Raw genomic sequence first — 23,343 nt, 5'->3', positions numbered from 1 at the left:
TAAATTGGAAGCCAACATGCCAAAGACTATGTCCTAGCTTCCATAATTGACCATGGCACTGCAAACAAGCTACTGTAATCTGTAGCCCACCATGAGGTAGTTCTGAGCATGAGGTGCATTTGTGCAGGTGGAATTTTAAAAGAACGCCCTACACTTACTAACCACTAAGTGGGAGTTGATTCTTGTACCATGGGACTGACTCTATGAAGAGTCTTTAATTGCCTGTCACCTTCATTCACAACTTTGCCAGCAATCAAAAGCCTTCTATTGCCAGTACGCCCAGTCACGAGACACAACTTGGAATTCTGCTGAAGACACTACACACTTTTGTCACATGACACAGGAGATATCGGGCTGGCACTAATCTGAAAGCTTCCTCCCTGTTGACTGCTTTTCGTGGCACCAGAGAATGTTATGTGTTCTGCTGGTGGAGAGAAATCAACAGTGGATTCCATAAGCTTTGATAATGATCATTAATGGTGAGATATCCCCATCGGTACAATAACGGTGTGAATGTTATGGAAGTGACCAACAGTTATCTGATTGTATTTAAGGCCCACTTCACCAGAGGGCAATTCATACTTAAACCTGTAAAACTTAGCTAAGGAGGTCATACCAAATCTACTATTATTATTTTGCTAAGTGGAAAATGCATCAAACTGCCTTGTAAATATGTATTCCTGCATTCATAGATGAGTGCATCTCTCAGCCTTCATCCGAGAAGCCTCTCTCTCTGTATGCCTTTCTGTCTGTGTCTCTCCATCTTTCTCTCTCTGCATCTTTGTCTCTCTCTCTGTCCTCTGTCTCTCTGTCTATCTCTGTCTCTCTCTCTCACATTCACACATACACTCACAACAAATCACAAATGTGAGGATGACTTTCTGCCCTCCATATTAATGGATGGATTGTACAGACTATACAAACCTCTCTAATCTGCATGCACACATATGGTTGTAGCCACACACTCTTTCTTCTACATCACACACACACACACACACACACACACACACACACACACACACACACACATTAATGCCTCTGTGCTGTTTTATACAAGAACAGTTGAATTGAGAGTTAGAAATTCAGGCTCCTTAATTCATTCTGAGTATCCACAAAGAATAGCATTAACAGACTGCTCTGTTGAAACATTTCATTTTAACGTGATAAAAATAATAATTGAATGGAAAAATTTAAACTTCTCATATTAATAAATTAACCCACAGAATAAGGACCTAGAGTAATAATAAGCAAGTAAGCAAGGATGCCTCCTTCTCTGCACACCTAGGATGCCTTACGAAAGGCACTACGTTCAGTTCTCCCAGCAGCCCTAAGAAACACTTAGGATTTTCTACCCATTAAAAAAGAGTCAGGGTAGCTCATTCAAGGCTTTACTGACAGGAGAGGCAGGCCAAAGACTTGAAATGTGCAGACATTGACCAAACAATTTGCTTTGTGGGCCTCCCAAAACTAGGACAAAGAAATCCACCCAAAGTCAGAGAGTATGTTAGTTTAATATACCACCAATGCCATTTAAACACAATATAGGCTGATTCTAACCTCAGACCAGAAGATCATTGCAGACACCCATACCCAAATCTAATGCCTTCACAGACTACTCCACCACGCTGATTTCTTTCCTATTGCCTGGATCTAGTTTTTACTATGGTTATGATGCATTATTCGTAATGATATTATTTTTTTCCTAATAAGGTCATAATTTTGTGCATCTCTTCTTTTTCAGGCTGCTCCGTGTGTTGGAGAAAAGGAAATGGCTGGTGAGTTGACATTTGGGCTCTTTTCTTGTCTCCTGCCTATATTGGAATAAAATTCCACCTTAAACTAGAATTTCTAAAATGCACTAACCTCATCAATTTCTGTGGGAAATGTTGTCAAATTCTTAGCAAATAAATCAGTTATTCTCAAAGAAAAATACAGCCTTTTGGCATTGTATTATTTCAAAGGCCTTCTCACAGTCTTACAATTAATTTCAATTACATTTTTTTCCTCTGGGGGGGATATTGATGTCGACCAATGTGATGAGGTGTGATCTTTGAAATTTGATTGTTGGTATTTGTCAAGACTCATTTTTTAATATCAAGTAGCTTGTTCAGTAGTCAGTAGTTCTTGATGGATAAAATGGATAGTGCATGATTTAATGTAGCTAGGAAACAGTGAAACTGATGGTGAGAAATGGTGTTGCTTTTCACACTTTGGGATGCTTGTAAGTATTCCACAGTATTGTAAGGAAATGGGAAAGGATTGATGAGAGGCGTGAAAATGGGGGAAATTCATCTGGAATTCATAGAATTGTGTGCTTTAAAATCTTTTGGTCTTTCTCAAGATCATCTTCTGTGTTCAACCTAAAGAAAATAAAGATAAAACGAAAAGCAAATCCAGTTAGAATGTGCACCATTGACGTAAAGCATCTCGTTTCGTTGCCGGACATGTGACGTCATCTAGTTCATAGGCATGTGATGTTTAAGAGCAAGAGAGTGGAGGCAAGTTGCGTCAAACCAAAAGAAAGTATGACTCAAGTCCCTTAGTGAGTTTGGGGCTTGTGAATTTTTATTTACTCATTTTGACTTATGTATTTGTTTGAGGGAAGGGAGTGTATATACCATGGCATGGGTACGGGAGTCAGAGGATCATTTATGGGAGTAGGTTTTCTCTTTCTACTATATGGGTTCTGGAATATAACTTGTATCATAAGTTTTGGGGTGAGAACCATCTTGCCATCTTCTTCATGTATGAATAGGTGATGCTCATCTTTTCTTACCAGGATCCTGTTTTGTAGCCAGGAAGTTTTCATTCAAAGATCTTAGCTCTTTAACACTGCGGGCTGAACTTCCCTATCATGTTTAGTTATTGGTGTCTGACTTCTTCACTCTAATAATACCGAGAGCCCCTTAGAATAGGAAAAGATGATTAACATGGATTCAATTTTCTATGAAGGAATAATAAAATTCTGTGTTGAATGGGCTCTGGTCATACAGATTAAATACATCTACTGGCATCAGGTGAGTTTAAGTAAGTTGTTAAGCCACAGGATGTCTTCACACAGATTTTGCTCTGCTGTCTAGTTAAACAAGGACTAAATGGTTAAATGTGTGAATATACATCCTAACAACAAGACAACTCAGGCCCCTACTTTGTCTGGAGTTGTGACACTCTTTGTCATTCCCTAGACTAGCTGTGATTTAAACAAAGTGTATGACAACAATGTTGACAGCAATGTTGTCATCTTATTCCAGAATAGCAGCAAATTCGTTCATTCTCCCAAGGAGAACACTCAGGAATAAACTGTTGGCTGGTGGGAGAGACAGAAGGGAAGGAATTCGCTTGTCTGAGGAGACGGAGTAGCGAAGCACCAACTCCTTCCTCTTCCTTTTCCTCTTCCTCTTAAATGGTGTCACATGGGCATGGAGGAGTGCTCCATTGTGTCACTTCTCAGATATTTCAGTTATGCTGTTATAACTCAGGATTCAGCACAGCATAAGCAGAGGGCATCCCCTGTTTCCTGTTACCTTGCCCAGTCTCCTCCTCTGCAACAGAAAGAAACATAAAATTGACAGCCATACATTCTAATATTTGTGTTTAATATCAAGGAGGCAATGTTTTCTAATTTGATGGACGACATGGTGGTGCATGCCGGAAGTAGAAAGGTGTAGGATAGAGGTTCACAGATTCTGGGCAATTCTGGGCTACTTAGCATAGCAGCCCTATTTATAATCGCCAGAAGCTGGAAAGAAACCAGATGTCCCTCAACAGAGGAATGGATACAGAAAATGTGGTACATTTACACACTGGAGTACTATTCAGCTATTAAAAGCAATGAATTTATGAAATACCTAGGCAAATGGATGTATCTGGAGGATATTATCCTGAGTGAGTAACCCAATCACAAAAGAAGTCACTTGATATGCACTCACGGATAAGTGGATATTAGCCCAGAAACCTAGAATACCCAAGATACAACTTCCAAAACACAAGAAAATCAAGAAGGAAGACCAACGTGTGGATACTTCATTCCTCCCTAGAATAGGGAACAAAACACCCATGGAAAGAGTTGCAGAGACCAAGTTTGGAGCTAAGATGAAAGGTTGGACCATCCAGAGACTGCCCAACCTGGGGGTCCATCCCATAACCAGCCACCAAATGCAGACACTATTGCATATGCCAGCAAGATTTTGCTGAAGGGACCCTGATATAGCTGTCTCCTGTAGGCTTTGCCAGTACCTGGCAAATACAGAAGTGGATGCTCACTGTCATCTATAGGATGGAACACAGGGCCCCCAAGATAGAGAAAGTACCCAAGGAGCTGAAGGGGTCTGCAACCCTATAGGTGGAACAACAATATGAACTAATCAGTACCCCCAGAGCTCATGTCTCTAGCTGCATATGTAGCAGAAGATGGCCTAGTCAGCCATCATTGGGAAGAGAGGCCCCTTGGTCTAGCAAACTTTATATGTACAGGGAAACACCAAAAAGTGGGAGTGAGTGGGTAGGGGAGCAGGGTCGGGGGAGGGTATAGGGGACTTTTGGGATAGCATTTGAAATGTAAATGAAGAAAATATCTAATAAAAAGTGGGGAGAAAAAACACTCAATAGAACAAAAGGAACCTAAACTTCCACAGAATAAGACAGAGACAGTATCCCTTTTTCAGATTCAAGTTGTACTGACTAGATAACTTGCTGAACTGTCTCAAGCCTGTGCTTTTGATAGCAGGAAAATGTGAACAATGTTCTCTGATTGCCTAAGCTTGGATCGTGATGAAAAGGCGTTTGTAATGGGCCAAGAACCAAATAAATAATACTGATTTGTCTCAAAAAAATCTATAAATTTATGAGACATACAAATATATACTAATGATATATATATATGCATATATATGACAGGTGTGGTGGTATACTCCTGTAATTAGCTGAAAAGCTGATGCAGGAGGATAGCTGTGAGTTCAAGGAAAGCCTAGAATACGTAGCAAATTCCAGACCAGTCTGAGGATCACAGAAAGAGATCTTGCTGCAGTAAGTGAATAAAAGGAGTCAGCAAGTGGTCTCAGCCAGTAAACCCATTACCACCAATCCTGACGATCTGAGGTCAATGTTCTGGACACACAAGGTGGAGAGACAGGTTTCTTTTGACTTCCACACATGGAGAAAAACACACACACACATCCATGTAATGTAAATTCAAAACAGAGGAAAGAAGTTGATAGACATAGTTCATAGGTTTTCATAAGATCTTGCTGAAGAATTGAACCAGCTGAAATACATCACCTTGCCCAGTCTCAGGCACATCCCATATCACACACTTGATGATTCCTGTTGAATTCATTCTTATCTACATTAAAACATTTACATGTCTGTGATATATTCCTAAATAAATTTTACTTTATAAATTCCTGGACAAAATGTTTTCTTATGAGGAAATACAATTTTTATTGAATGTACCAATGTAAGAAAGAGATTAAGCATTTAAAAGTTAGTGAGGTCACCTGTCAAGGGAATCCCTTGTATCTGAATAGTCTGTGAATAATGGCATCAGATCATAGGGTCCAAATGAGAATATTATTACTTCGAAAGTTGTGAAAGAGCGTCTGTATCTAACTCTTCTCTTTCTAAGCTTGCCATATGCTGTGGAAAATATCCTGAGTCTATGAATGTGACTCTATTTGCTCCCAGCTCTACAACCCTCTGGTTTTAAGTTCCCACTGAAGAAAAGTGCTACAATAAAGCCAAAGGCTTACTCAGTCTTCCTGGGTAATTGAGTTCTTTAACAGGATTAAAACTTCCTATCCACCCTAAGGGCTGCCTTTTTGCCTTTTTTCTTTCCCTTTTTTTTTCCTTGCTAAATGAAGGCAGCCTATTGTTCCTTACTAAGAAGGTCTATCTTTAACTTGTGTGACCTCTCATCCAAGCCAGCTGAAGCCTACTAGAGTGTGCTTTCTGAGCCTCTAAACAAAATTGCTTGTAGTGCCATGCACCCTCACTCTTGCCTTGGTCGTTCGTGGTGGTGTTAGCCATCCTCTGTTCCCATCAGTGCTGTTGGGCTTTCCCAACATCTCCACTCTTGCTCTTCCTTCTCCTGAGGGCCAACCCTCCAAGGCGAGCACTTGGAACATTATTCTGTGCACCCATCCCATAAGTACTTACTGATTAGCTATGTCTCCTAGGCATCCTATTAGGGTCTCATGAAAATTTAATTATGATAACTGCTTGTAGGAACTCAGACACTTGGAGAATAAATAACATCTGCAAGTTAGCATCCTGCTCTTCCCAACAGAGCATTTCTTTAGCACTTTGTTCAAAACTTCCTAGGAAAAGAATCATACTAAAACTGCTTATAGGAACCTATATCAGAGCGTATGTTCTTAAGACTGAAATAAATATTCTTTGGATCAACCAATTCACTTGTAAAAGAATTAGACTCACACCACACAAGTATCAGCATATTTTGTATTCCTTCATCTATGATATTTTCATTATTTTTATTAGTCACCAAAGGAGTTCACCTAGAGAATGGCCCAGTGGGCACAATGGTTGGTTGTGGGATCATACATTCAAGTCCAACCTGACATACATAGTTAAGGCTTATCTTTAAAAAAAAAAATCAAGAACCCCCCCCCATGCACACAGAGAAAACAAAACAACAGAAAAGAAAAACACAGACGATACCTTGAGCCTCTGGTATCTACTCTAGTACAACTGCTCCCTATCTGTGTAGCCTTCAGCAAGTTATGCAACTTCCTCATTCCTTTCATTTACCAGTGTGAATGAAGAAACCATCATGCTCTTATTGTAAGCAGGGAAGCCTGGTGCAGTGAGTTCGGAAAGCATAGCTTGTTCTTATGACAATCAGTAGTGCACATAACCAACTGCGCACTGGGCCTCAAAAAGATGAACTATGTCGCTGCTGTGCACGTCCTCGGGACACCTCATAACAGCTATCTATGTAGCTTCACAAATCTGAGCTGATTCCGATATGTTATTCTTTGCAGTTGGTCATCTTTTAGCCTCCCTCCAGAAATTATTTTCTCTTTGACACTGAAATCCTCTCTTATGAATATCTATATCTACAATTCAATATCTACAAAAGATTAGTCCTTGATGAGTATATATTTCCACTTTGCTTATTTTCCCATAATCACCCTGTATACTCATTCCGGTACTGTTATTGGATCCTGTCTACCCAGAAACCAGACTCACAGAGTATCCAGCTATTCCTGCCTGCTCTTATGTTGCACGAGGTCCTGTCAGCTCCTCCTCAGCTTGAACTCTCTCTGCCATCCCTCTCACTGGATCCTCTACTTTTCAATGGAATTCTTCAATACTGTCCAGAACTGGTCTCCCTGCTTTTTACAGATTTATTTTAATGATATGTAGATGTGTGTCTGTGTTTTGGGGTATGTGCACATGTCCTCAGAGGCCAGGGTTTGGATCCCCTGGAGCTGGAGTGACAGACACCTTCGAGCTACCCTGCAAACCTCATCAAATTTGAATCTTCTGCAGGAGAGGCATAGCTCTTAACCATTGAGCATCTCCCCAGATCCTTACTGTTTTAGTCAGGGTTTCTATTCCGGACAAAACATCATGACCAAGAAGCAAGTTGGGGAGGAAAGGGTTTATTCGGCTTACACTTCCATGCTGCTGTTCATCACCAAAGGAAGTCAGGACTGGAACTCAAGCAGGGCAGGGAGCAGGAGCTGATGCAGAGGCCATGGAGGGATGTTCTTTACTAGCCTGCCTCTCCTGGCTTACTCAGCCTGCTCTCTTATAGAACCCAAGACTACCAGCCCAGAGATGGCACCACCCACAAGGGGCCTTTCCCCCTTGATCACTAATTGAGAAAATGCCTTACAGTTGGATCTCATGGAGGCATTTCCTCAACTGAAGCTCCTTTCTCTGTGATAACTCCAGCTGTGTCAAGTTGACACAAAAGCCAGTACACTTACTATGGCTTTTATAATATTCTTTAATTAAACTCCATGCAACTGAATCTAAGGCACTTGTTTCCCACTAGGAACTTCATTGTTATATATATATGAAAATTTTATATATATATTTTTTCTCTCTATGCCTTTGGGTGGATGTGTGGATGTGTGGATGGTTGATTGGTTGGTAGATCTAACTAGAGTCACCACATCCAACCAGAGAATGCCTGATAATTTTTTTATCTCTCTCCTTTTGCCTTGATGTGACATATAAATGGTTTTTTGTTTTGGGGGGTCTTGGGGGGGGTTGTTTGTTTGGTTTTGTTTCTGTTTTTTGTTTTTTGTTTGTTTGTTTGTTTGTTTGTTTTTGAGACAGGGTTTCTCTGTATAGCCCTGGCTCTCCTGGAACTCACTTTGTAGACCATGCTGGCCTCGAACTCAGAAATCCGCCTGCCTCTGCCTCCCAAGTGCTGGGATTAAAGGTGTGTGCCACTACTGCATGGCTAAATGTTTTCTTATTTAAATAAATAAATAAATAAATAAATAAATAAATAAATAAATAAATAAAATAGGGATGGTAAATAAGAACTAAGTTAGAAACTGAAAGATGTCCAATTTGGAAAAAAAAAAAGATAAAGGTTGTTTTTCTTCATTACGAATAAAAATATTTACATTAGATCCGGTGGAGGAGAAATATATTTATACCAGTGAGTTTGAATGTTGGTATTACAGAAGCATGAAGTAGCTCAGAAAATAGAAACAACTTAGTGACTAAAATGATCTCTCAGGATGCACGTGAAGAATACTGCAGTTTGTGGTGAAGTGTCTCATGCTAAAATCCAATCTCAAAACACCTTCTGTCAGCTCACACAGTCGTCTGTGCCCGTTGTGGTTAGCCAACATGGCACTATCTGCTAATCTGTTGCAGTTTATTAGATCCGACAGAACTATCACCTCCATAATGAATCATTATGCAGGCAGAGCCAGCCCTCGGTCTCTGCTCCTGGGAACAGGCTGTGTGCTTTCTGCTGCAGTTCCTTATCTTGCCTACTTATCCTCTTTTCCTCCTCCCCAGGCCTGTCTTAGTCAACAATGCTGTCTTTGTGTCCCATGAAACTAGAAAAATCAGCTTCCTTTCGGGTGTTGTGTCCTGTTTAATCAAACCACTATAATCAGAAAAAGACTTCCAGTTCACTAACAGTGATGAGAGTTAACACTCTTCTAAAATTGGTGTTTAACTTTCTCTCTCCTTCCTCCTTTGCCCCTACTTTTCTCCACAGCTGCCAAGTATCTCAACCAAGTAATTGATTAGCAGTAGCAGCAATAGCTGGAGATGTACCCCACACGAATGATCGAAGGGTACCAATGAGGAAAATGACTTAGAATCTAACTTTGGCTGGAGTCCTTGGTTGTGTTTCATAGAATGTTTGTTCTCCTGCCTTGAGGTTATTTGGTGGGCCATGAAAATGCTAGAAATCAAGATAATGAATAATTCAGCCTGAAACTCCTGTGAAAGCTATCTTTCAAAACGATAGAGTGGAGCCGCACTCTCTGCAAACTTAGTGTAGCGAGCAAAGCAGAAAACAAACAAGCAAACAAACACTGCTTTTTGACAAAGGGGCGAGAAGAGAAATCTCAGGTTTCCGTCATTTCGATCCACACTCCTTGTAAACACAGTAGAGAACAAAACCCGGACTGGGTGACATTTGGTATTCATTTCCTTGGCATTTTACTTTGATCAGTAAAAAGGGAAATGGAGATGAAAACATTTTTAAAAGACAACCATTTCCCCCCCCCAAAAAAAACTAAAATAAAAAGACACTTGCCCTTTTCCTGGTCTGATTATTAGAGATAGTTGTTACCAGTTATCAGTGTGAGAATCTGCAAACTAACTTTGATTGGAAGAAAATAAAAGGGCCACCCAATTTCAGAATTCTTTGCAAAACGTCACTGTTTCCTGTCTCCAGCTTAATACCAATAGCATTAGTTTAATTTCTGTCCCCTGTACCAAATAAACTACAAGCATCTTAAAAGACAGAAATTTGTTTTATTCAGCTCTGTATCCTAGTGCCTGGCATTACTCTAAGTGTTTGATGTTTAGTAAATACATGAATATATTGAAAATATATTTAAATCTTCAATTGCTTAAATCTCTGTGATGCTGTCAAAGCCCACTGTATGATCTTCTAGTTCTAAGTGAAGTTCTTCCTAAGACCCTTAGCTGCTTGCCCAGTGTCCATGTGATCTAAAAATTGTCTCTATCTGGCTGGGCTCAGCTCTAGTCAAAGTTCCAAATGCCCTTTCCACTTTCACTCTCAGAAAAGTGACTTAAACTACTTTTATACAAATAGCATATAAATACTCACTTGCAGCATTATTTTTTTTTAAGTTTTATGGTCTCTACTTTCCTGCTTTCTTATGAGGAAAGAATTTAGGGTATGCCCACACATAACTCCACAGTTTCTCTCAAATCTACTGTAAACTGTTGGCTGTGTTTGAGTGGGCTATTGAGAAGAATCACATTAGCTTCCAGGTATCAGGAATTTCTTTAACATATGTGTCTGTGTGTGTCTCTGTCTCTGTCTCTCTCTCTCTCTCTGTGTGTGTGTGTGTGTGTGTGTGTGTGTGTGTGTGTGTGTGTGTGTGTGTGTCTTAAATGCCAAATTCTTGACTACGGAATATTTTGAAATACAGTTTTTAAATATTTCTTATCTTCTATTTTTAGCATATTGCTAATTAAGTAAAAACAATTTTATTATAGCTATTTTTCTCCATTATATTTCAACCAATACTGATAGGTATTTTCTATTAAGTTCTGTCTGCTTCATATTCTCCCCCCAGCTCTTTACAGCTGAAGGTCCTACTTTGTTATATTCTTCTTTCAGTATTTAGTGATTCTTAAGATGTACTTCTGTCTATGAATTTATAAAGCTCCTTCTAACATAATTGGAAACTTAAATGAAAGAGAGATGACTGTAGCATCTTATAGAGATGCAGCAAAGCAGGACTCTATGTATCTATGAGGGGGTTGTAGACATGATTGGATCATGAGGGCTCTGACCTAATCAATGGTTCAATCCATTAACACATTCGAAATTTTAGGAGACTCTTGGAAGATAGTAGAACTGTGGAATTCAGGGTCCTGGTTAAGAAGACGTTGGTCACTGGAGGCACGCCACTGAAGGGTATTCCTTACCTTGGCCACATTTTGTCTCCTCTTTTTCATAGATGCCATGATCTGAGTCACTCTCCACCACAAGCTTCCACCATCCTGAGATTCCATCTCATTCCTGGGTCAAAGCAATAGATAAAACTGACCTTGGAGTGTAGTCTCTAAAAGCATGAACCAAAATCAGTCCCCCCTCCATCTAAATTGCCTTTATAGTTATTGTCACAATGATGAAAAGTCATGCCTCCCATTTCATCTCTGACATACAGCATGGCATCCCACACAGAGCAAATGCATTAAAAATATTTTTGGAAAAGTCTGCTTATTTGGCAAACCAAGAGGTTCCTGTGGGAAGTCGGTTAATTGCCAGGATATTGATAAGCAGGACATTTCGTGGTATTTGACAAAGTTAATATTTCTTTTCTGAAAAAGTTCGTGGACATTGTACTCCTCTTCTGGGAAGGACTGGCTATTGGTGACATGAAGAGGTAACTGAGTACTACCAACATGGGCAGAGGGAAGAGTTTTGTACTTCAGTGTTTTAATCAGTGTCTTACTGTCTCAGTTAGGGTTCCCATTCCTGTGAGAGACACCATGACCAAAGCAACTCTTATAAAAGAAGACATTTAACTGGGGTTGGCTTACAGTTTCAGAGGTTCAGTCCATTATCATCATGGCAAAAAGCATGGCAGAGTCAAGGCAGACATGGGGCTGGAAAAGGAGCTGAGAGTTCTACATCTTGATCTGCAGGCAGCAGAAGAAGACTGTTTTCCATGCTGGGTGGAGCTTGAGCATAGGAAACCTCAAAGACAACTCCACAGGGACACATTTCCAACAAGACCACACCTCCTAATAATGGTACTCCCCATGGGCCAAGCATAAAAACACATGAGCCTGTGGGGGGGGTCAAACCTATTCAAACCACCACACTCATTTTGCTTTCTGTTGCTGGGACTGGTGGGGGTGAGGGGTAGGGGAAAAACAACTTGGAAAGAAGAAAAGGTGTGTTTGGCTTACATATTCCAAGACACAGTTTACTATGAACAGATAAGGCAGGAACTGAAGGTATGAACCTAGTGGAAGCAGGAGATGGTGTACAGGCCATGAAGTAGTAATGCTTATTGGCTTGCTCCTCCTGAATTGCTCAGTATATATTTTTATACATCTAGGACTACCAGTTCATGGGTAGCATCACACATAATGGTCTAGACCCTGCCACATTAATCAATAACTAAGAAGATGCTTCGCAGTCTTGCCTGCAGGACAGACAGATGAAGCCATCTTCTCAGCTGTAGTTCCTTCTTCTGAAATAACTCTAATGATGCCAACCTGACAGAAAGCTAACCAGAACAACTGCTACCAGCATTTCAGCTACAGAAAAATTAACACATCACTCATCTTTCTTGAAGAATGATCAATACAAAAGGCACCTTTGTTTCCACGTTATTTAGAAAACAAAAGAAGAACGTTCATTGAGTTTAACTTGCAATGATCTTTTCTTGGGTGCTCTTTAACTGCCTCTGTAGAATTTCTCACACATGGGCAGTGATTCAGTAGTTTCATTAATGATATGAATATAGAGAGATACACACAGGTAGTTATATATTGACTGTGATCTCTCTGGAAGGTGCATTTAATTTGGAAGTTACACATAACAAAAAAAAAATGACCTTGACCTTTTGGAGATGAAATGACCTATGCATTCTTCCCTTAATTAATATCTATTGCCTATAATAACTTTAATTTGTTTTTCTGTTGGCAAGAGTTTGAAATCAGCATCTCTTCCACTGGGTTAATGACCATTTGTGTTGAAGGATTAAGACAGGACTTTGGTACATGGTCTAAGAGCAAAATCATGAGTTGTCATTTAAAAAAAAATGAATTAACTGATGCCCAATTAAAAGCTGGTGTTCCTCTTGATATTGAGTGCAGACTGTCTGGAAAATTAATCACAGGAAGAATGGATCCTGGATAAGGGAATCTATTTTGTCTTAATTAATGTAGCCAGGTAGAAACGATAGAGTTCCACACGTTCTGCCTAACCGGAATAGTCACTAAGGAGCCTCATTCACCAATCACTGCAGGGCAATGTGTTTGCTTTCAAAATTTGTCAACCACGGGCTTTCGTAGAAAACACATCCCAGTGACTCCCATTGGCTCATGTTGTAATATTCCCCTTAATGGGAAGATTAATTCCATTCTTTTTATGGATTTAAGGAAGGGTGAGTGAGGGACAACAGCCCGGCTCCTGGCTTCTTTAGTCTTCCTATCTTTAAGTCTGTGCTTTGCTTGGGTGTATTCATCAGGTATGTGTACCACTGTCCTGTGATTTCCTGAAAGGAGACATCTTTTTTTTTTCCTGTACTTCTGAGACCAGTAGTGTAGCAGGTGCTTGAGTTGGTATGTGTTCCTAAATGATAGTCTGGGTTAAAGAACAGCATGCCTGCACTGTGAACAGATGCTCAGCAGGTAAACATTTCCTTAATTATCTAGCTTCCCTGCTTGAGAGGTGCCTGCCTGTGTCCTGCATCAGAGGGAAAGAAGAGCCAAGACTCAGTGCAGCTCCTAAGGGACCCAGGGTCAAACTGTGGATTCATCAAATGCCTAAATGCCAAGATGCCTGAGCTGATGAATCCATTTTTCCATAACCTGGCCTTACCCTTCCTTTCTGACCTTCCTCTTTTAACATGTGCCTTCTGCTGTTGCCATGGTAACAACTTCAGATTTTTTTTCTTCCCCTGAATCTTCTCCATCTGCCATGGCCTTCAGACTTGTGTTTCCCTCCTAGAAATTCTCTTCTCTGTCCCTCCAAAGACTTGCTGTGGATTCTCTGTGACATCTCCTATCATAACCCATGCCCAAATTAATTTCACACTGTTGGGAATGTTACAGCTGTAGTATGCAGACTTTCCCTATACCAGCTGTTTATGTCCCTCATCCTAGATGGGTTGTGATATGGCTTGATTGTTTTGTTTACCCTACTTTTGCATATTATCCAAGATATCAAAATTAGCCTCCAAATTATCATTTGAAACATTACTGAATACGGTGCTGGGCACCGAGAAGGAGCTGAGGTAATAAAGGAGCACTTCTTTTTCCACTGCAGTTTTAAGTTGAGAGCAGTACTGGGCGGGAAGCACAGCAATATTGAGTGGGGAGCACAGCAATATTGAGTGGGGAGCACAGCAATATTGAGTGGGGAGCATGGTTCAAAGTGTGATATTCCTTTGGTCAAGTCAAAACAAAGGACATGATGACATGGGGCACTGAGTGATATACATTTAAGCCCCTCCAACGCTTGTCAGGGATTGGTAACTTCTTTTAGGTGCTGAATATTTCATTATGAGTATATATAGTAGTCTCTTGTCCATAGAGAATATAATATACAACCTCCGATGAATGTTTGAAACCGTAGGTAGTATAGAATCTCCTCTATACTTGGCTTGTTTTCTAGACATAAGCTATTCAAGAGCAAACAAGGTCTAGTGAGTACAATGTAAATATGCTGGCTGGGAATGGTTCACATTCCAGGTAGGAGAGAACAGAATAGCAAGATTGCATCACAGAATTCGGTACATCTAAAATATGGACTGTTTGTCCCTAGCTGTCTGATCCAGTTCTTGGGAGGCGACTGCCACACCAGCAGAATTGGTCTGGATCACTACCTGCTTGACTCTATTGGTTGGATACAATACAAATGAACTGTGTACACCTGGGTGCTTAGACATCCATCCCCAAATTTCTATGACTAGATAATTATGGCCAATCTGTCTCTGAGAGTTCTGATGCTTATCTCTCTCTGAGACTTTACATCATTTCCTATTTCTAATATACGTGTTTTCAAACTAAGTATATACCATAATGAGTATGCTTTGGGTCTCAGAATGTGTCATAACCAGCCACTATAAAGAACTAGTCTCTATTTTCCTATTTATCTATTCTTATAAAATCTAGCAACATCTGAGAATATAGTGAATGCTTGATAAAATCATGAGTTTTCACAAAGATATTGTCTTTTATGTGACAAAAAATCATATTTCTGAATCAAAATTATGTTTTAGCACACTGAATATCTTTCCATTTCATCTTCTTTCAGTACCATTTATCCAAGTCAGCAGCACCATACCTGTTTATAAGATATGGGAGTTTCTTTGTCCTCTTCAGCAAGTAGATGTTTTCTGTCTTTTAAAACCAATTTACTTGTATCCCAGGAAACTGCTGTGTTTTAAATCTGCATTGTAATTTCATTACAGTGCCACTGCTCCCAGTAATTTTACATCTTCAGTACACTATACACTCATGTTTCCTCATTAAAATTAAATATCTAGATACTAATCAATAATACCTAGCACTGTAAGCTCACAAGATGGAGGAATATAAACAATAGATGTGTTTATCTAATGCTTGAAGCCAACACTGTACTGAGCACAGAGACCCCAATGGACAAGTTAGGGGAAGGACTGAAAGAGCCAAAGGGGCCTTACCTGACATCAATGGGAAGGGAGGCCCTTGGTCCTATGAAGGCTCGATGCCCCAGTATAGAGGAATGCTAGGGCAGTGGGGCAGAAGTGGGTGGGTGGGTGGGGAGAACATCCTCTTAGAAGCAGGGTAAGAGGGGTTGTGATAGAGGGGTTACAGAGGGAAAACCAGGAGAGGAGATAGCATTTGAAATGTAAATAAATAAAATATCCAATTAAAGAAAGAAAAATGTGTTTATCTAAGGAAATTATGAGCCAAAAATATGAGCGTGATACCTAGTACAGACTTTTAAGTAAAAAAAAACTTTGATAGAAAAACTCTGAATTTTTTTAGACATATTCTATGCAATTTGTCCTTAATGAAAGAATATACTTACACAGGAGCATTTCTGTAATGTTTTCTTCTACAACCCTACTATTTTCTCAATATCTATCTGCCTGTCTGTCTATCTATCTATCTCTTTTAGTTAAGTCAGGATTTCAACACCTAGGTTTTCTAAAACAGGATCTTTCGTCCTCGGAAAGATGTACTATGACAAATATGAGCCACCACCAACTACGATTGTGGGAAGGTGTGTCTGTAGTGTGTGTGTGTGGTGTGTGTGTGTGTGTGTGTGTGTGTGTGTGTGTGTGTGTGTGTGTGTGTGTGGTCATATGTGTGCAAACATGTAAAATTCATTGTCCTATTCAGATACTCTCAACTCTTTTGGGGGGAGGGGGAAGACAGTGTCTGTCTCTCATTTTTTGCTAAACTGGCTAACCTAGGATCAGTCCGTCTCCACATGGCCTGGCTACCACCAGCACTGGGATCATAGACATGTGATACCAGACCCAGCTTTTGTGTGAATGCTGGGTAATCAGACTCAGAGCTTCGTGTTTGCCTGGCAAGCACTTCACCAGTGATGCCATCTCCCTACCATGGCTTGGATTTTCTTTTTGTTACTATTTCTTCCTGAGGCCCCCTTCCAGTTGTGGAGAAAGATGATTGCTCAGGTACCCCAACAGATATAAGTTTTTTTTTCTTATTTTGGGACTTTAGTGGATCAAGGAGTCAATATAACATTGCAATAAACCTCCCATTGTTTTATAATATTGTGGTGCACCAAGTTTAGGCCCTTTAAAAAGTAGAGGTGGCTGAGGCTGGGGATGTAGCCATGTTGGTACTATACATGCCTGCCTAGCATGCAAAAAGGTCCAAGGATCACACATGGGAATCTTTGTAGTCCCACAAGTCGGTTAGCCCAGCAACACTCAGGAGCGGGAGGCAGGACACCCGGAAATTCAAGGTCATCCGTGACTACACGGTGAATACAGGGCAAGCGGTGGCTATGTGAAACCTTGTCTCATAAATAAATAGATAGGGAGAAGGTGGTCATCTCCATGTGACTTTGTGGACCCGATTCTGAGACGGGACTTACCATTCTGCAACTAATATCAAGCCGTTTCCCTAGAAGGCCCACGGCAACAAAAAAATTAAACACATCCCCAATCTCACTGGCATGCGCACATGCAAGGGATACAGACCAAAGAGTCCGGATAGACACATCAAAGTGTCCTTGTAAACGGAGATGTATAGACAACAGTCTGCGCACCGCCAGGCCTGAGGAAGGCATTCCAGTCTAGAACAGACTCCGGCTCTCTGAGACGCGTCTCAGATTCAGATTACAGAACGACAAACATTTCCCTGCAGGAAAAGACATATGAAATTTCAGCAAAGTAGGTTTAGTTCGATTACAGGCAAAAGTGAGCAAGAAACGCTTCTTGTATTCGTTCCTCCTAGAATCCGAGCAGGCCACGCTGGTGCGCTGATCCATAGACAGAGCAGCACATCTGGAAACTCTTTGCTCCATCTGTGCTGGGGTTTCAGCCCCGTGCTCGTTCTTCACCATTTCCCATGACTTCAGCTACTTCGCTATTTTCTTTAGTGAAACTATTTAACCCCTGGAGTTTCAGAGGCTGTTTTGTTGTGTTGTTTTAAAGAGGGGGGCCTGCAGGAGACTTCCTCATACTAGTTTTGGGGGTTGTTGTTGTTACTGTTGTTGTTGTTGTTTAGGTTTTTGTTGGTTTTTTTTTTTTTTTGCTTTGTTTTGGGGAGTTTGTTGTTACTGTTGTTGTTGTTGTTGTTTTATGATGTACCGTAATTTAACTTTTTTTTTCATATTTCTTTCAGTATCTGTGCCTACATAAAGGATATAACTGTCAATAAGCGTAAATTTCTGACTAACCCTATGGATACTATTTTAGAATTCCCTTGGTATTTGTTTTAATTGGTTCATTATTCATGTTTAATCTTCGGATCCAAAAGTTTTGATTTTATTTATTTCGTGCATTATTAAATGTCGCAAAGCATGTAAAATAAGGTTGGATACTGCTTTCATAGTACTTACTGTCATCCTGTGTAATTAAGAAAATGGTTGCTATTCCTAAGCCTTAAGTCAGTTACACCAGCGTTGGTCTTTGGGTTGTCAGTTCCTCTTTGGCTTTATTCCGTCTTCAGAGATCTTATCTCATTGAAGATGTGACCCTCCCCAAAGGGTTCTTATTAACACTGAGGGGTGAGAATCGTTGGCTGCTGGCCCCATTTTCCTCCATGGACACACAATTTTAATTCTTGCTTAGAAACCATTCTTTTAAAAATTCAAACAAATTATCATGATACTCAATAGCTACTAAAAGATTTTATCTTACTACTTGTAAGCAAAACTATGTCTACTAAACCCCATATTGTACTTATAAATGTATGTAGCACACTGCACATGAAGAGTCTACAGTAGAAGTGAAAAAAGTAAGATACATATGTATTCAACAGAGAAAATGATCAAGGGTGGCTTATGTAGCGCATAGTCACCTTTATCTTTAGCTATACCTTCGTATCATCTTTAGTGAAGCGACTCATTATTCAGTCTGTGAAATTGAACACCTTTTAAGGTTTTGATAGCAAGTCCATATACAATATGGTGGGAATAGAAGGAAGGTGGATGGCACACTGCACCACCACTAACATTCAGTAAGTCAGTATATATGGGAGCCACGTTCTTGTTCTACATATAAATTTCCCTACAGCCCTGCACATACACCCTCTCTTCCTTCAGAGCTCAACTCTTTCCATCATGAAGCAGCCCAGAGAATATTATTACCAAGCACCAATGCAATAGGAATCCTGGGCTTTGTAAGACGATGAAGTGGGTGTTCGACCCTGGGTAATATTAGAGAGCATGATAGGAAAAGGACTGAATGCGTCAGAGTAAAAGAAAGAGTGGAGAGACCAAAGATACCCAGACACGGGTGGGAAAACCGCACTAGGAGCGGCATCTTTACAATCTAGTCACGATAGAAACAGCCGAGTGACACAGAGTAAACATTCCGTAAATCCAAACATGCTCTGTGTTCTTTAGAGAGGCCACAGGCTTCAGTTTCCTCCTGATGGAAGCGATGTACCCCAGTTTGATCTAAGTGCAGCCAACATTAGCCCTCCGTTCTCTTGAGCTCCCACTTCCTCTGCCTTGCACTTGAATGATGTGATAAGGGGAAACGTACTGGGCGCAAGTGATGTTGGTATGCGCTGCTTTCCTGCTTTGCTTGTTTAGTTGTCTCAGGATTTCCTCTCTCTAGGTCTTGAGAGCACGTCCTTTCGGTGTGAAGGCAGCCTGCCGAGCAAGATAAGTGCTGAGCACTGGGCTGTAAAATTCTCAAGATACCCTGGGCATTTTAGCCAAGGGAGCCGTCACATAAGCCGGAGTTGTCCAAGGAAGCTGGAGCCCGTACAGGGATGGGCGCCTTGAAACTGGAAAGGAAGATCTGAGACATTGCTAGGCTAAGGAAGTGTTGGCAAGGTCAGGACTGCAGGGGTGCTTATGGCTTGATGATGCAATCATGCTGCCTGCCAGCTAGAGCCCAGAGCCTGTGTTCAGAGAGGAAAAGAGAGAGAAATAGGATAATTTCAAGCTCCAACTGGCCTTGGACAGTTATAACTTTACCAAGAACACTAAATCTTATAATCAGAGGTATTACCCCAGCTGCAAGATCTAGATATCCCTATTCTTGTATGCAACAGTAAAAAAGAAAAATTAAAAATCAGGAACTGTTTGTTTTAAATGATATGTTACCATACCAGGAACCATTTGATAATAATCATTATGATCAATATCACTTTTAATAAAGGAATATATATATGCATACACATATATACATATATATATATATATTTGTGAACTTTATATACATATGGACTATATATATATATATGACTTTATAGAGAGAGATGGAGTTTATATATATATATGTGTATATATATATATGTATATGTGTGTATATATATGTATATATATATGGGCTACATATATATGGACTTTGTGTGTGTCTGTGTGTGTGTGTCTGTGTGTGTGTCTCTCTGTGTATGTGTGTCTCTGTGTGTGTGTGTCTCTGTGTGTGTGTGGGGGGGGGGGATACATATATCAATTAATGACTGAACAGAGTTGAACATTTCCCAGTTATGTTTTGTTTTGAGTGACAGGTTTTGTTACATTTGACTTCTATGTTCTTATAACTCAATCGTTTCTTCGATAACAAATAACAAATGACATCAGTAGGATAAAGAGAAGACAGCATGAATTTGGAGAACTAAAGACCTAAAGCTGCTCCTTAAGAACTCTAACTTTTCCAACTGATTTCAGAGCGAATCACCCTTTCACTAAATGCTAGCAACAGCACAGCTACAGGCAAAGAGGTCTGCTTTAAATAAGGGCACTTCCCACTTCAGTGGCAAGGTTGCCACCTCACTTCCTACCGCCAGCCCTGCTGTGTTTTTCTTTTTTTTTTAATATTTTAGCTTCCAGGGTTCTTGCATCATTGACAACCTCATCTTCAGGCCAGATGTGAACTGCTCGCTCGCTCACTCGCTCGCTCGCTCACTCGTTCAGCATGAAATTCCAGAGGCAAAACCACTTCCGTTTCCTTGAGAGCTTGTTTTTCCTTTCTCTACTTGAAATGCTGATGGCACTTACCAATGAAGCACTGCTGTGTAAATAATTAAAAGAAAAAAAATGAGCCAATAGTGTTCCTGTAATCCAGAGCGTGTTAGTTGCATTTTCTGTAACACAACACTAAAACAATTGACCTACACATTTGGGCTTGCCGTTTTTGGTAGTTTTACATGAGCAGCCACTGTTTGGGGTCTGTGGTGACATGTGATATTATGGTGGGAGTGTGAACGTGGGGACAGCTGTCCCCACTGTGACCCAGGAAGTACAAAATGAATAAGGGAATAGATATCACAGTTCCTTAAAAGGACAACTGTAATGACTCAAAGCCTCCCCAGTAGGCCCCACGCTTAGACGCTCGCTCCTCTGTCTCCCAGCAGAGCCACCCTGGGAAACAATCTTAATGCAGTGGCCTCTGAGAGATAGCCAACACCCTAACTGTAGCACAGAGGCTGGTTCCCGACTTCACACAATTATGCTTGCCCTCATCACTGTCTCTTTATACCTTGTAGGTTTACTTCAGAATGAGGTTTCCCAAAGGACCTTTTTTTTTTCCACTCAGACCAGGGTTCCTGCATCATTGACAACCTCATCTTCAGGCTAAATGTCTTAGTTAGGGTTACTACTGCTATGCTGAGACACCATGAGCAAAAGCAAGTTGGAGAGAAAATGGTTTATTTGGCTTGTGCTTTCACATCATAGTCCATCAGTGAAAGGAGTCAGGACAGGAAGTCAAGGAGAGCAAGAACCTAAAGACAGGAGTTGATGCAGAGGGCATGGAGGGGTGCTGCTTATTGGATTGCTCCCTATGGCTTACTCGGGTTTTTTTTAATGGAACCCAGAACCCCAGACCAGGGGTGGCACTTCCCACAATAGGCAGGACCTTCCCCCATCAATCACTAATTAAGAAAATGCCCTACAGGTTTGCCTACAGCCAGATCTTATGGAAGTGTTTTCTCAACTTAGGTTCCGTCCTCTCAGATGACCCTAGCTTGTATGGAGTTGACATAAAACGAGCCAGCACAATTGTGGAAAGATATTAATATAAAATGAAAATTAGCGGAAAAATCCAGTGAAAATACAAGTTGCAAGTTGTTTACCATGAGCGTCAAATAAATATGGAAAGTATTGAGCAGCCTAAGGAGTTTCTCAATGACTACTCTCCTCCGCTCACATCTGACAGCTATCTAGACCCAGAGCAGCCAAGGGCCACACACCGAAGAGATTCACAGAGCAAGAAGTCCCAGCTAACTAAGCAGTTGGAGAAACAGGGGAAAAGGCTTTCTAGGACCTAGTTCCAGAGGCAAGAAAGTCATGTGGCCATCAAATTGCTTTAATGGATATCATGACTTTGTTGTTGTTTTTAACAACTATTCATGAAGGGATTCCACCCCCTCCCAAAAATGCATCTTTCCAGAGGGGCTCTTGTGAAGAGTCTTTGCTGCCCTTCACTGTCTGCAAGTCCCCTTCTGGCCAAGACATGGTCCACCTACACTGTGGGTGCTCTTACCTACGACATGGGACACACATTGTTCAAAGTATCCCAGTGACTCCCGATGCTTCCCTTCTTTTTTTTCTTTTTTTTCTTTTTTGTACTTTGTTTTCCTTTCCTATGGCTTCTTCTCCTCACCCCTTGGTATGCCATCAGAACAGTAGGAGCTCCACTTTTTCCCCCCTGTGCTTTTCTTATTTAAAATATGACATCTCTACTTAAAATGTTTAAGATTACATTATTTTTAAATACTTAAAATAGATTTGGGGTTATTTTTATTGAAAAGCAACTATAAAACATGAAAATTCTTTTGTTGGTAATGATTGCAAATATCTGTTCAAATGTTCTTTTACATGTAATATGTATCCACACAAGTAACATTTATCCCAGTATAATAATAACCTATCTTTATTAGGTTGAAATGTCTGTATTCTATTACACTACATAGATAGATAATAATCAGTATTCAATAGGCAATGAATCTGTCAAGATAAAATTCAAGTTTTCTAATATTGGTATATTAGTAATGTAATAATGTCTTATTATAATACAGTTCAATCCAGTTATCACATCACTATGAAATATGTACATATTCATGTCAGGCCACTTCCTCCTTGGCTAGAGAAAAAGTACCTTCAATGCATGTCCCTGTGAAGATGTGCATTGATCTGGCTTTCAGCTATGCAGTTCTGATGCCTGGCTTCTGTTAGGAAATTGTAAGTGATAGTGAAGCTTGAATACTCAGATTCTTCTTCAAGTTCTCTGACACCCCATCCACACACCCCATCCACACAGCACACCGGTCTTCGAAATCACTGCATTCGTCCCTGTCCTATAATCATGCCTTTTGTATGTCTACAAGTGAGAGGAGGTTCTACTTTATATATTTATGCATGTTTTTACATAAGTATATTATTTTTATTTTTCTAGAGTAATATATAGGAGTGTGATGAGTTAACCAGGATATATTTAACTTTATGTACATAACATGTGTTTATCTACATTAAAACTTCTGAAGTATTTACAAATTAGTTGAACCATTTTCCGATCCCATGAGTAATATATAAAACTTATGTATGGCATTTATAAAGCTCCACATGCCTGCTAGCACATGGTGTGGTCCTTTTTCGTTTCAGTGGCAATGCATCTAAGGACAGTTCATTTTGCTTTTCCCTGTGGTCAGTGTGTCTGAGCATCCTTTTCTGAATGTACTTCCACTGATGAACCTTCTTCCGTGACGTAACAATTGAATCTCTTTGCTCAGGTTGTGGTGACCCCCAGCCATAAAGTGTTT

The 23,343-nt window shown here is 40.3% G+C and overlaps 1 protein-coding gene across 3 annotated transcripts in view; it reads left to right on the top strand.

Annotated features, from left to right (window-relative positions):
* Dlc1 (deleted in liver cancer 1) overlaps positions 1–23,343 on the top strand; it is a 385,446-nt gene that overhangs the window by 187,765 nt on the left and 174,338 nt on the right. For all 3 annotated transcript variants that reach the window (NM_001194940.2, XM_006509166.4, XM_011242152.3), the window contains exon 5: positions 1,742–1,775. In NM_001194940.2, coding sequence (NP_001181869.1) covers positions 1,742–1,775 — 34 coding nt within the window. The remainder of the gene's footprint in view (positions 1–1,741; positions 1,776–23,343) is intronic.

This window comes from Mus musculus, chromosome 8 (assembly GCF_000001635.26).
Source record: "Mus musculus strain C57BL/6J chromosome 8, GRCm38.p6 C57BL/6J".
Taxonomy (NCBI): Eukaryota; Metazoa; Chordata; class Mammalia; order Rodentia; family Muridae; genus Mus; species Mus musculus.
Note: the sequence above shows the minus strand (reverse complement) of the source record. Positions and strands in the feature narration are given on the sequence as shown.